At 42.2% G+C, this 12188-nt stretch overlaps 1 protein-coding gene across 11 annotated transcripts in view; it reads left to right on the top strand.

Annotated features, from left to right (window-relative positions):
* Positions 1 to 6542, top strand: part of LOC123017145 (sodium channel protein type 2 subunit alpha-like) — a 63341-nt gene extending 56799 nt beyond the window's left edge. For 8 of the 11 annotated variants that reach the window (XM_044418285.1, XM_044418287.1, XM_044418289.1 and 5 more), the window contains 4 exons: positions 790 to 927; positions 2273 to 2377; positions 2806 to 3076; positions 5350 to 6542. In XM_044418285.1, coding sequence (XP_044274220.1) covers positions 790 to 927; positions 2273 to 2377; positions 2806 to 3076; positions 5350 to 6542 — 1707 coding nt within the window. The remainder of the gene's footprint in view (positions 1 to 789; positions 928 to 2272; positions 2378 to 2805; positions 3077 to 5349) is intronic. The other 3 variants (XM_044418293.1, XM_044418288.1, XM_044418292.1) reach the window with 1 other exon arrangement.
* Positions 6543 to 12188: the final 5646 nt, after the last annotated feature.

A 12188-nucleotide genomic window follows, 5' to 3' on the forward strand; every position in this document is an offset into this window, starting at 1 on the left:
TTAGGTGTTATTTAAAAAGATATATGTGAACATTACTAAGGTCTAGTAAACTAAGAAAACAAAGTCATGGCTCAATGACTTGGCTCCAGAATCTGCCTCCCATGAACAGAAAGGCACTTCTTTCCATGGCTATCTTCTGATCCACTGAAGTATTGTTCCTCTGATTGGAACATGGAGGTGCAACCCTTGCTGACCCTGCTACCCCTTCAAATCCCCTGAAGCTCTGGCCTGTGTGGGGGCAGCTTGGTAGGTAGCATTGCGGTCTGCAAGTAGAATCAGCAAAGTGTGGTTCCTGCCCCTTCCCCTCCAGCCAAAGCATCCTGACAGGAGCTTCAGAAGTGCTGTGATTGTCAGGAGAAAGGGCTGTTTCCAAACCAACGTTTCCAACAATGTGTACCAGTTCACACAACACAACAGCCCATCATTTACCAGCAGTGAGCTATGGTGCCTTCCAGCCACCATTAAGAATGTCTAAACCCCAACCAGTGCATTAAGTTAGGATTGTTTAACCCTCCAGCTCCACCAGCTAGGCTTGAATTGCATGACAAACCACATCCATGCTGGCCTGGGGCTTGCACATTCATAATGGCAGCTGTAGCACCCCAAAGGTGAAGTAACCCACCATGGACTGCCAAGTCATCTAAACCAAGTCAGTGCTTGCACACAGCTAGCTACATGTACTAGGTTGTGTGTTTCTGCATTATACTGAATTGCTGTGCTCGGAAGAAAATGGGCTGTTGTTTGTCTAGGGTATCTAATGAGGTGCTGTAATTTTCTAATTGATTGTAGGTAGAAGATCAGCCCTATTATGAGGACAATCTGTACATGTATCTTTATTTTGTTATCTTTATCATCTTTGGATCATTTTTTACCTTAAATCTTTTCATTGGTGTCATCATAGATAACTTCAATCAGCAAAAAAAGAAGATAAGTATTAAAAGTGTTTTCTCTGTGCTCTGGAAGTAAAACTATAAATTATATTGCCAAACATCAGTCTTACTTAGCATGAAGAAATCACCCTAAAACATTAGACTAATGGACATTTTTCATGTATACAAGTAAAATGCTACACAATTTACCATATATTTTATTCTAAGTTTGATTTTCATAGAAACATAGAAACAAAGTGAGTCAGAAGGGGTCTGCAGGGCCATCTAGTCTGACCCCCGGCTCCAGCCAGTTCTGTTCAGGTAATCCCCAACATGTGGTTGTCCAATCTTTCCTTGAACACCCTCACTGATGGGGCCTCAACCACCTCGCTTGGTAGCCCATTCCATATCCTAGGGGTCCTAACCATCAGGAAATACTTCCTGGCATCCAGCCTGAGGCCCTGTTCCTTGAGCTTTGCCCCATTGGAACGCATCCTGCCCTCCACTGCAGGGAAGAACAGGCCACGTTCCTCCTCCACGTGTTTCCAACAGCTTCACCTTTTCCCTGTGGGAAGCATCCTATCCTTTATTTACCATGCACACTGTCCAACATTCTACACCCATCCTAGCTGATTACTTTGCACCAATAGGATCTCCTGCCAGCGCTGCACATGGAGGAACCCAGGAAACAAACCAAAACTCTATTGAACTGATCCACTGCAGATGCTCTAGGAGGGACTGGGTCCTGCTACCCTCTGCATAGTTCTGGGTAGCGCCCTATGTTTTTATTTATACAAGGCTTCGGCAAGGGGCGGCATAGAAATGTTTTAATAATAATTAATAATTTCTACCTTATTACCCTTATTTAAAGTAAAGGTGAACACCGATAAGCATTTCATGGACAGGTGGATGCTCCAGAAATGAAGGCATTAAAACTAGTCTGGGCACATGATCCCGCCAAAGCTGTATCCCCCAGTTTCCCCCTGGGAAACTCAGGTGGCTTACATGGGGCTACCTCCATTTTTCCCCTTACCTAAGGCAGCGGGTCAGGCTGGCAGCCTCACAAGAACTCACTCCAGCATGCCCCTTTGCACTCATCAGCAGGAGCAGGCACTGCATGCAGGGGAGAGTTTGTCAGCTCCAGTACAAGAGGGTTCCATGTTGAAGTCCTCGTGTGGCCCTCAAAAAGTTGGACCTCCCTGATTTACATCCGTTTAGACAGCCATTTAGGACAAGCCATCACTTTGAATTGTTTCTGAAAACAAATGAATGGCCAATAAAATTTTAGGCCTTAATCTGTGTGGTGCTTTTTCCAGAGTGTTTACCGTCAAATGTGTTCATTAATCATAGCATAAATTAATCTGTAGACATGGCTGTAACTAGTTTTTATTTCATTTCTTTACTTTGGAGGACAGGATATCTTTATGACAGAGGAACAGAAGAAATATTATAATGCAATGAAAAAATTAGGTTCAAAAAAGCCACAAAAACCAATACCTAGACCAGGGGTAAGAATTTCCTTCCATTTCATATCCTTTAAGATAGATCTTTCACTATTTGTTGCATGGTCTCTGCTTTTGTTTCTAAACATGCCTAAATCATGTTTGTCACCCCAAACATTTTGACTCAATTAATTGAGGGTGAAATTACTATACGTACATCTGCACAATTAAATACATGAAGCTATAGGTAGTAAAGTTTATTTTAGTTCATGACATGCCTCACTGTAGATTTCTTTTCAAGTTGCCTGCTAAACCTTTCAAAGAAGCAAAGACTGAAGTATTATTTTTCCCCAAAAGCTGAAAGAGTGGGAAGGAGATTTGTCTTTCTGCAGGGAAAGATGATATGGCAATTTTTAAAAAGAAAAAAAATATAACAGGAAGTAGCACATTTGTAAGGAGAGATATTGAACATTATTGTATTTTTGTTTTCACAGAATAAATTCCAAGGTGTTGTCTTTGACTTTGTAACAAAACAGGCCTTTGACATCAGCATCATGATTCTTATCTGCCTTAACATGGTCACTATGATGGTGGAAACAGATGACCAAACGAAAGAAATGGAAACTATTTTATCTAGGATTAATCTAGTGTTCATTGTTCTTTTTACCGGGGAATGTGTACTCAAACTGATTTCACTCCGGCATTATTACTTCACCATTGGCTGGAACATTTTTGATTTTGTAGTTGTCATTCTCTCCATTGTAGGTAAGATCCATTTGTTTTTGAGAATGAATGGGGACCAGAGTGTGATTGTAAATGAATGAATGAACTAAAACATGGGATTTTGTGCATTTTGATTACTCAGCATAAGATTTTGTAGTGACAAACCATGATTTGGTGTTACCCGAATGAGACTTATCTGATTTATTTTTATTTTTGCTTAATTTCTACTTCATACAAACCACAGTGTGCCATTACGTGGGATCAAAAAACTATAGTCTGCTCTGCTCTTGTCTTCCAACCTAGAATTGCAAACTTCAGTTTAAATGTGCTGATTTACACTGGCAGATTGTGGCATAAGGCAAGAAGAGGCAAGGGAATCCCAGGATGTGAGGAAGAGGAGAGAGGATACAAAGCTTGATGCTACATTTGAATGACATAGTCATATAGGCCAAGCCCTATGGCTAGGGGTGCCTATTCCCATCTCCATTTCAGTGTTAATAGAAATTTGTGCCCCAGGTATCCATGTCTCTACAGATGGGTAGTTTGTGAAATGCCGTTTGTCCAGAATCATGTTTGTGTTTGCAATTAGGCTGCACACACATTTTGTAGTCTAATTATGCATGCTGCAGAAAAGAGGCTCTAATTTACATTGAGTAGGTTCAGACAACATGATAACTCACCCTCTGGTTGAATTTGCATTGAATGTGGGTTGTTGTTGAACTGAGGCTTGTTGATGAAGTGTGGGCTATTGTGTTGTCCGAAACCAACTGCACAAAGGAAGCTATGAAGAGAACCCAGGGCTTGTTGCTGAGTTGTGAGCTGTGGGTTGTTCACCATGGTTTGTCATCTCAGTCGGGTTCAGCCACCATAAGAGCCTATGTTTCAGCAACAACCCCATGGTTCATTGCTAACCCATACTCAGCCTTTGAACAAGGGTCATTATGTTGCCTGAATCCAGCCATTGACTTGCCCTAATCCAGCAAGAAAAAAAATCTGTTTTTCATATGGTCATACAGGAACAGAAAGTGCAGGAACAGAAAGGCTCTGCAGAAAGTGGGGCACCGGCAGTTTGAAGATAATTAGGCTGCTGTTGCCTACTAATGCAGCCAACAAGTTTCACACGATGCAAAGCTTCTATTGACAGCTAATGAAGATGTTGAAATGATCTCTAGGCAACAGACCATGTGATTTTAAAACATCATTTTAAGTTGCACATAACACACCATAGCTGTTGGTAAGGGACAAGCTTCATGATTGTACATGGAGGTTTGCATGCGGAGAAATGGTCCTTCAGTCTTCTGCTTCTTCAGCAGAGATCAGTCGGGGAAGGACAGGGCTGAACACACAGCCTGTGTGGACTGCATGTGTGGCTTCTATCAAATCTCCATGGAGACAGGCTCCTCACACAGCTATTTCCCTACCCAAACAGGAATAGTATTAATGTCATCTATACAGACTTGTGCATAATGAATGTGCATCCGCTTCTTTCACAGTGTAAATTGCAATGTGAAGGCATGATTGGCTGTGGTATCTGGTGGTGCTGACAAGCTGCAAAATATATGTGTATATGTTAGCTAAATGAGTCAAACCATGTTTTTTATGTAGGGGGTAATGCACATGTAGGGAAATTATCATGAACCCGGGAGAAGAACCCTTTGGGAAACCAGAAATTTGCAACTTCATGCATCCTTACCATAATCTAGCTTACACCCTTATGTCACCCAATTCAATTTATTTGATAGTTTGTTTTTAAAAAAACAAGTAAACAAAAACATTACAATACAGAGCCAGGGAGTTTTACAAAGCGTATTGTGCTTTCAAATCAATTGATTTAAAACAGGGATGGGCAACATGTGGCCCACGGACTTCAAGCCATCTGCTGCAGTTGATTGTGGACTTGTCACCATACTGCCAGAATCCCAGCAAAGTTGGGATTCAGCTGTTTGGCAGGTCGGGTAAAGCTCTTTTCTGCTGGGAAAGAGTCTGCATGAGCCTTGTTTCCAGTGGGGCCAGCACAGTCCCCCAAGCCTCTGAAGTTGCCTACTCCTATTTTAAAATTTGCCTAAGATAACCCTAAACATCAACTTCATTTTTCTTCATTGTTAAGCTCTCTGCATGTTACATTACATCTGTGCACCAGCATCTGTGCAATGTTCTCTTGGCCTCTGACTAATATGGAAATAATTAGCAATAATTTCACGTTAGTTTTTTTAGGGTAACTTGGATTTTGGACTTAATGGTCAGGTCATGTTCCCTTAGTAGCAAATATTTGGGCGATAAAGCAAATGCTGCCTTTAAATACTTTTCTTTTGCAGGTATGTTCCTAGCGGAGATCATTGAAAAATACTTTGTGTCACCCACCTTGTTCCGAGTGATCCGACTTGCCAGGATAGGTCGCGTCCTGCGTCTCATCAAGGGCGCAAAAGGGATCCGCACGCTGCTTTTTGCCTTGATGATGTCTCTCCCGGCCTTGTTTAACATTGGCCTCCTCCTCTTCCTGGTCATGTTCATCTACGCCATATTCGGGATGTCCAACTTTGCCTACGTGAAGAGAGAGGCTGGGATTGACGACTTGTTCAACTTCGAAACGTTTGGCAACAGCATGCTCTGCCTCTTTCAGATCACCACCTCTGCGGGCTGGGACGGCTTGCTGGCGCCCATTCTCAACAGTGGCCCACCAGACTGTGACCCTGAAGTAGACCACCCGGGAAGCTCCGTCAAAGGAGACTGCGGCAGTCCTTCGGTTGGGATCTTCTTCTTCGTCAGCTACATCATCATATCGTTCTTGGTTGTTGTAAACATGTATATCGCTGTCATTCTGGAGAACTTCAGTGTCGCTACTGAAGAAAGTGCTGAGCCTTTGAGCGAGGATGACTTTGAAATGTTCTATGAGGTCTGGGAAAAGTTTGACCCAGATGCATCGCAGTTCATCGAATATAGTAAGCTGTCTGATTTTGCCGCTTCCCTGGATCCTCCTCTCCTAATACCAAAACCAAACCATGTTCAGCTAATTGCAATGGATTTGCCCATGGTAAGTGGTGACAGAATTCACTGCCTTGACATCTTGTTTGCCTTTACGAAGCGTGTTTTGGGAGAAAGCGAAGAAATGGACTTACTCCGAGTACAAATGGAAGATCGATTCATGCAAGCCAATCCTTCCAAAGTTTCATATGAACCAATTACAACCACACTAAAACGAAAGCAAGAGGAGGTATCTGCTACCATAATTCAGCGGGCTTTCAGGCGTTTCCTCTTAAAACAAAAAGTTAAAAAAGTGACCTCTACATATAATAAAGATAAATGCAAAGATGGGGAAGTCTTGCCCATCAAAAACATAATCACTGATAAGTTTAATGGGAACTCCACGCCAGAGAAAACAGATGAGAGCTCTTCCACCACCTCCCCACCTTCCTATGATAGTGTTACAAAGCCAGGCAAAGAAAAATACGAAAAGGGCAAAACAGACAGAGACTACAAAGGTAAAGATGTCAGGGTTAGCAAAAAGTGAAACAGACTGCTGGAATTCTGTTTGTGTGCAAAATTGTTTACAGCCTTTGATAGGGATGTATTTGTCTGCAAGACTCCAGTGGGAGATTTATGCCAAACTCTCAATTTTTACTTTATAAATATATTACATATATAAATATATATATATATATATATATATATATATATAAATCTCTCCAAAGGTCAGTGCCTAAAACAAGACAGTGACAACAAGACCCATCGTCAGCAGACTGTAGTTCTGTAAAACAGAGTGACAGGCTGTTCTCATTACAACTGACATGGTAGAAGGGAGAGACGATCCGGCTGCTCAGAGAGAGGCGTGCAAAGCTATAACCTACGTATTGAATATATTGCAAGACACTTAGTAAGTTTTTCACTGTGTATATTTCAACTGCCACATTTGCCATATTTTTACACACACACACAAACACACACACACACAGTGTAAGTGAATTTTATCATTTTTAAAAAAATTGCAGGGTGTTTGCTATTATATGTGACTATTTTTGTAAAGGGGTTTTCTGTTGAGGTGGGAGGGAAAGGGTGGGGTTACCAGGACCAGGTGTTCTATTGCCTAATCTCTCTAGCACATGGACAGAGGAGCAGTCCGCATGGAGGCATGCCGCACTTCTAGAACACGCGTGAAAAGCCAGTGTGACCTCACCAGGAAGAGCTTGAACCAAGTCTCTACTTCAGGTCAGCTCCGATGGTTTTTTAAAGAAACTTTACACCTTCTGTTGACAAGGGGCAAACACTCTTGTGCCTGCAGTTTATTTTCAGACTTCCCGAATGCATTATTTTTAATGCTTAGCACTAAGTCCCAAGCACACACGCGCACACACACATGCACAGAGAGGTAAAGCTTTGCCTTAGGGATTTGTCTAACTCCAATCCTTCGCCTAAGGTGGTGGAATCTTCTCTGCACTGAACATTCACCTGCATCACAGGTTAATTCCTAGAACGGAATCTCACAAATACAGCATGCCATCAAGCAGGACAAAGGAACTAACCAGGTGTCCCCGTTCCGGAGGTGCCTGCTGATTCAATACATTGGTCGGGAAAAGAAAGCAGCATATAGCTACGACTTGAAGAGGAAAGAAAGGAAGGGGCTTCAAAGCATTACTTTGTCTTAAATTCCTCCATCGTCATCTGCTCTCAGTAGAGTTCATGCCTAAGTTCTGAAACAAGCTCAGTTCTAATATGTGATGTAAATATTCATTTTACTCAGTTGTATATAGGTGAGCAAAGAAATAGTCTGGCCATAGTGTTTTTCTGCAACCATGTGCCACAGCAGGCCTAGCTTACAAGCCCTCGACAGGTGATACCTTGTGTTTTGTACCATTATAGATAACTCAGAGGGTGCTGATGCATGTGAATATTGCCTTTGCTACTATTGTTCCTTGCTCCTTCCACTAACCACTTTGATTTTCTATAAGAAGTGGTAAAGTGAATGACAATTCCATCATTTCTTCATATCACTGAACAATAGCTTGTAGTTTTTTATGAGCCTTTGGGGGGAGGGATTTTTACATTCGGGTGGCTACCATATGGTCAGGAGAACAGGTGATTCCTAAGAGGGGCTTCTCATCCACTGCAGCTATTACTTTGAACATTACAAGAGCTATTCATGGTGGTCCATGGTAGTGAATCTGCTTTGGGGATCCGCACCATGCATGGCTCTTGTTAAGCAACAAATTAAAATGCTAATGCATGAAGAACCTCACTGAAATAGGAGTCGCCAGTCTTCCCTATATATGGTGCAAACCAAGATGGTATAGGGAATACTGCAAGGTGATACTGCAGTTTAGCATATATAAATAATGTAAAAAGAGAAAGAAAAAAAGAAAGCCGCATATATAGAGATAAAATTATGTTCAGATTCATGTAATTTTCTTTTCCACAGTCACTTTGTTTACTTTGCATTCATTGTATCTTTCAACTGAGACCTCCACGATACAAAAAATAAAATGAAATAAAAATAAAGACATCAGTGAACATTTGTTGAATGTTATATCTAATAAATCGCTCCACTAAGGGGTTTTGGTTTTAAAAAAGATCTTCCTTGCAGCAGCAGCAGTTTCACCCCACCCCATAGGTAAATTGATTGTGGGTGCTCTGCCAAATCTAGTTTAAAATTTCGGCAAAGTAATAAGGACCAAGGATCTGAGATGTATATTGCATTATTGTGACAATAGTATTTAGTTTTACAGTTATCAGATATGTCTGCAGAATTTCTAACACAGTGTTTTACAGTGAGACCCTATGAATGTCTACTCAACAGTAAAGTGCTGGGTTGAATGGGCCTTAATCCCCTGTAAATGAGTATAGGACTGCAGCTACTCAGTGGATGGCAGACAACACCTAAACCATAAGATTAAGGTAAGGACTTAATTGTGGGTTGGATCCAGGATTTGCCTCCTACAGGAGAAAGGGACATTCTGTGACATGAAGGATTCTGCTCCCAGAAGGTCCCTCCAACTGATGTTTCCAGATCCCTCTCCCCACACCAGTGCTCACTGCATTCAGCAGCATCTGCTGACTCTGTGCACAGAGGGTGGGAGGGTGGGAAGGAGCTGAGCGAGGAAGTCCATTCCTGTCAATGCAGTTGGTTCAACTTATCCAACCCAATATTCATAAAATTTGCTCACCCTGAGTGTTTATTCTCATCATCTCATATTGTTTGACACACGTTGACTTAATCTTTTCAAAACACAGTATGAAACTCACTCTGTTTTCTAAAGCACAAAATAGCAAAAGGTTCCAATTATAAAAGAAGAGTCATGATGGATCAGATCAAAGGCTTCTTTATCTTTACCATATCTGCAGACACCAGTTGCTGAGGAGCTGGGCAGGGGAGGCCTTGCACCATCCTGCTTCAGGGATCCTGTGGACAGCTGGGTTGCCGCCGTGTCTGCATCCTAGATGCTCTGATCCGGCACGGCTTTTCCCACGTTGTTATGCTCTTAAGCCTCTCTAGTTCAAGTGACTAGTCAAACAGACATGGAAGCCCAATAAACGAGGTAATCCATAATCATGTGACTGATAACCTTCTCTGTAAGTTCATCTAATCCCCTTTTAAAGGTCTCTGAGACAGTGGCTATCACTATGCCGTGTGGTAGCAAGTTCTATAGTTTGACTATGTGCCAGATGAAGAAATGCTCCTTTTCTTGGTCCTGAATTTTCCATATTCCAGCTTCGTTAGGTGACCCTGGCTTCAAGTATATACCCACACTTTGCATAATTTTGTGTACCTCTAGCATGCCCCCCTTCCTTATCTGTTAAGGTAAAAAGCCCTGATTGTAGTCATGGTTGCTGAGTCATTCAAGATCCTTTGCTGTTTTGGTTGGTTCTCCTCATCTGCCGCTCAGAAAGGAGCATTGATGAGAACTGTACACAATACTCCAAGTATGATCATGCCATAGGCTTGTACAAAGGCATTATGATATTGGCAGTTTATTTTCAGTGCCTCTGCTATTCATCCTCGGGATGTGTTTTTCATAACAGCAGCACACTAAGGCAATGTTTTTGTCAGAAGAGGAAGACATGCATTTAACGATCAAGCTAAAACTAAAGGTAGCCTATTTCTTTTTAGTAAATTGCTCACTTTGGAAAGTCTTAGTCAACTGCATGAAAGATGTTGCAGCTCTTAAAATCTAACACAACAAGAAGCCTTGAAAACGGGGGCCTGCAACAGACACTGCAGTGCAGAGAGCTTGAGTTCCATCAGCCTCACCCAGGGCCAGTGTAAGCTGTTCTCCAACCTCATCTGTTTTCGGAGATTTTCGAAGGGAAGGCACGGCATCCTGTTTATTACGGAAAGAGAGCAGAGAGCTGTGAAGTTCCTTCTATGTATACTGGTTTGTACAAAGTTTCACACAGTAGGAGCTTCAGTGAATAGTGTGTTGGTGCTCACACATCCCATAAAATGGCACAATGGGAATGATGTTACATCATGACAGTACCTTTCACACTGGGGCTTATAGGACTAATGCAGCAGCAAAGCGCTCTCACTTGCTCTGTGTGTGTGTGTGTGAGAGAGAGAGAGCTCTCTGCTGCTTCACCCACATCAAAAATGACTAAGATTTAGACATAATCCCTCCATATAATCAAAATTTGCGGGGCTTTTTCAGCCCCAACTCCTCAAGAGTGCCAAAAGAGTGAATATCTTGGCCAACCTCTAGTTGTATCAGCTTGGCAGATGTGCCCTTAGGTAGCATTTGTGTATTATGCTGAGGGTATGGTGGGATAGGAGATAGGCACTGATGCCCAGTCCAAATACCCCTACAGGGTTCCCACTTTCAGCATCAGAACCATAGCATCTTGTCCTATAAATCACTATGGTGGTCTGGTTTCTTATTGGATTGCATGCTAAGCTTGTTAAATGCATTAGCTGAGCTTCATCCGCTACTCTTTTTATCTTCTTTTATTCTGGATCCTATCAAAAATCATTATTTCTTTGCTTTCTGATTGACGTCACTTTGAGTGGAGGATGGATTGAATACATGCTGACGTGTTGAATTATCACTACAAAATGCCTCAGAACACACACACGCATTGTCACTCCAATCCACAGTACTGCCCTTGCTCTCATAAAATTAAATATTTCATTCTTCCTGATAAGAAATCCCCTGCAATCTGAATGTTAGGCAGAGTAAAGAGATAAATTATACTGCAGTAACTCTGAGCAGCGTGAACTGAAGTGCATCCAATTTCTCTGGAGCGAAAGCAATCACATGCATCTTGGCCGCAGGAATTAGGTTTGATGCAGATTCAGGAAGACATATCATGAAGAATTTATATCAGGCAGGCAAGCAGGCATGCCAAATACTCTACACTAAAGTAATTTCTTGGTTTAAACAATGCCATATAAAACATTTTTCACACAGCCACTTAGGAGAGGATCCAAAAGCAGGAGTCAGCCCCAAATGGTCTCTGAGTTTCAAATAATACATAGTTTTGGTTTTGAGTACTGCTGCTGGAAAGTGTTGAAGACAAGAAAGGAAGGTGCCTTCCCCACCACTCTTCATGTGGGCATCCCTCTTGTAAGGCTTGTGGAAACCTCCTGAGGGAGGTGGGCTGTGGCAGGGGGGCTGAATGGGAAGGAAGTGGCTGCTCAGCATCAGGTGGAAGCCCCTTCCAGGAGTTCTACCCAGTTTTCAGCAGTCCCCTGCTTTTCATTCAGTAGTCCCCCTGTCACAACCCACCCCATTGAGGAGGGTCCCCTGGCCCTCCAGAGAGGCCTCCCAAGAAAGTAAGTGAAGGGAAAGTCACCTTCCTCTAACATCTTACCATCTATTACTCTCGGGATCTAAGTTGTCTTGTCTAAAGAAAGGAACCCAAGGCATCCAGGACCCCAGTGCACTGTTAGTTTTACATAGCAGAAGTGCGATCACATACAAAAATGCACATATCCAGCATGAGCAATACTCATGGAACATGGATTCCACATGAGCATCCCTTTGCTAGATCATATCTATGGAATGCGCTCCCCAGAGGTCCACCTGGCGCCGTTGTTATTTGTTTTTTGGCGCCAGGCCAAGACCTTTTTATTTAAACGATATTTTAATTGTTAACTGTTGTTTTTATTTATTGGTTTTATGATACAGCCGAGATGCTCCGAATTTTTAATGTTTATTCTATGTTTGTT

This window comes from Varanus komodoensis, unplaced genomic scaffold (genome assembly GCF_004798865.1).
Source record: "Varanus komodoensis strain SLA01 unplaced genomic scaffold, ASM479886v1 scaffold9, whole genome shotgun sequence".
Taxonomy (NCBI): Eukaryota; Metazoa; Chordata; class Lepidosauria; order Squamata; family Varanidae; genus Varanus; species Varanus komodoensis.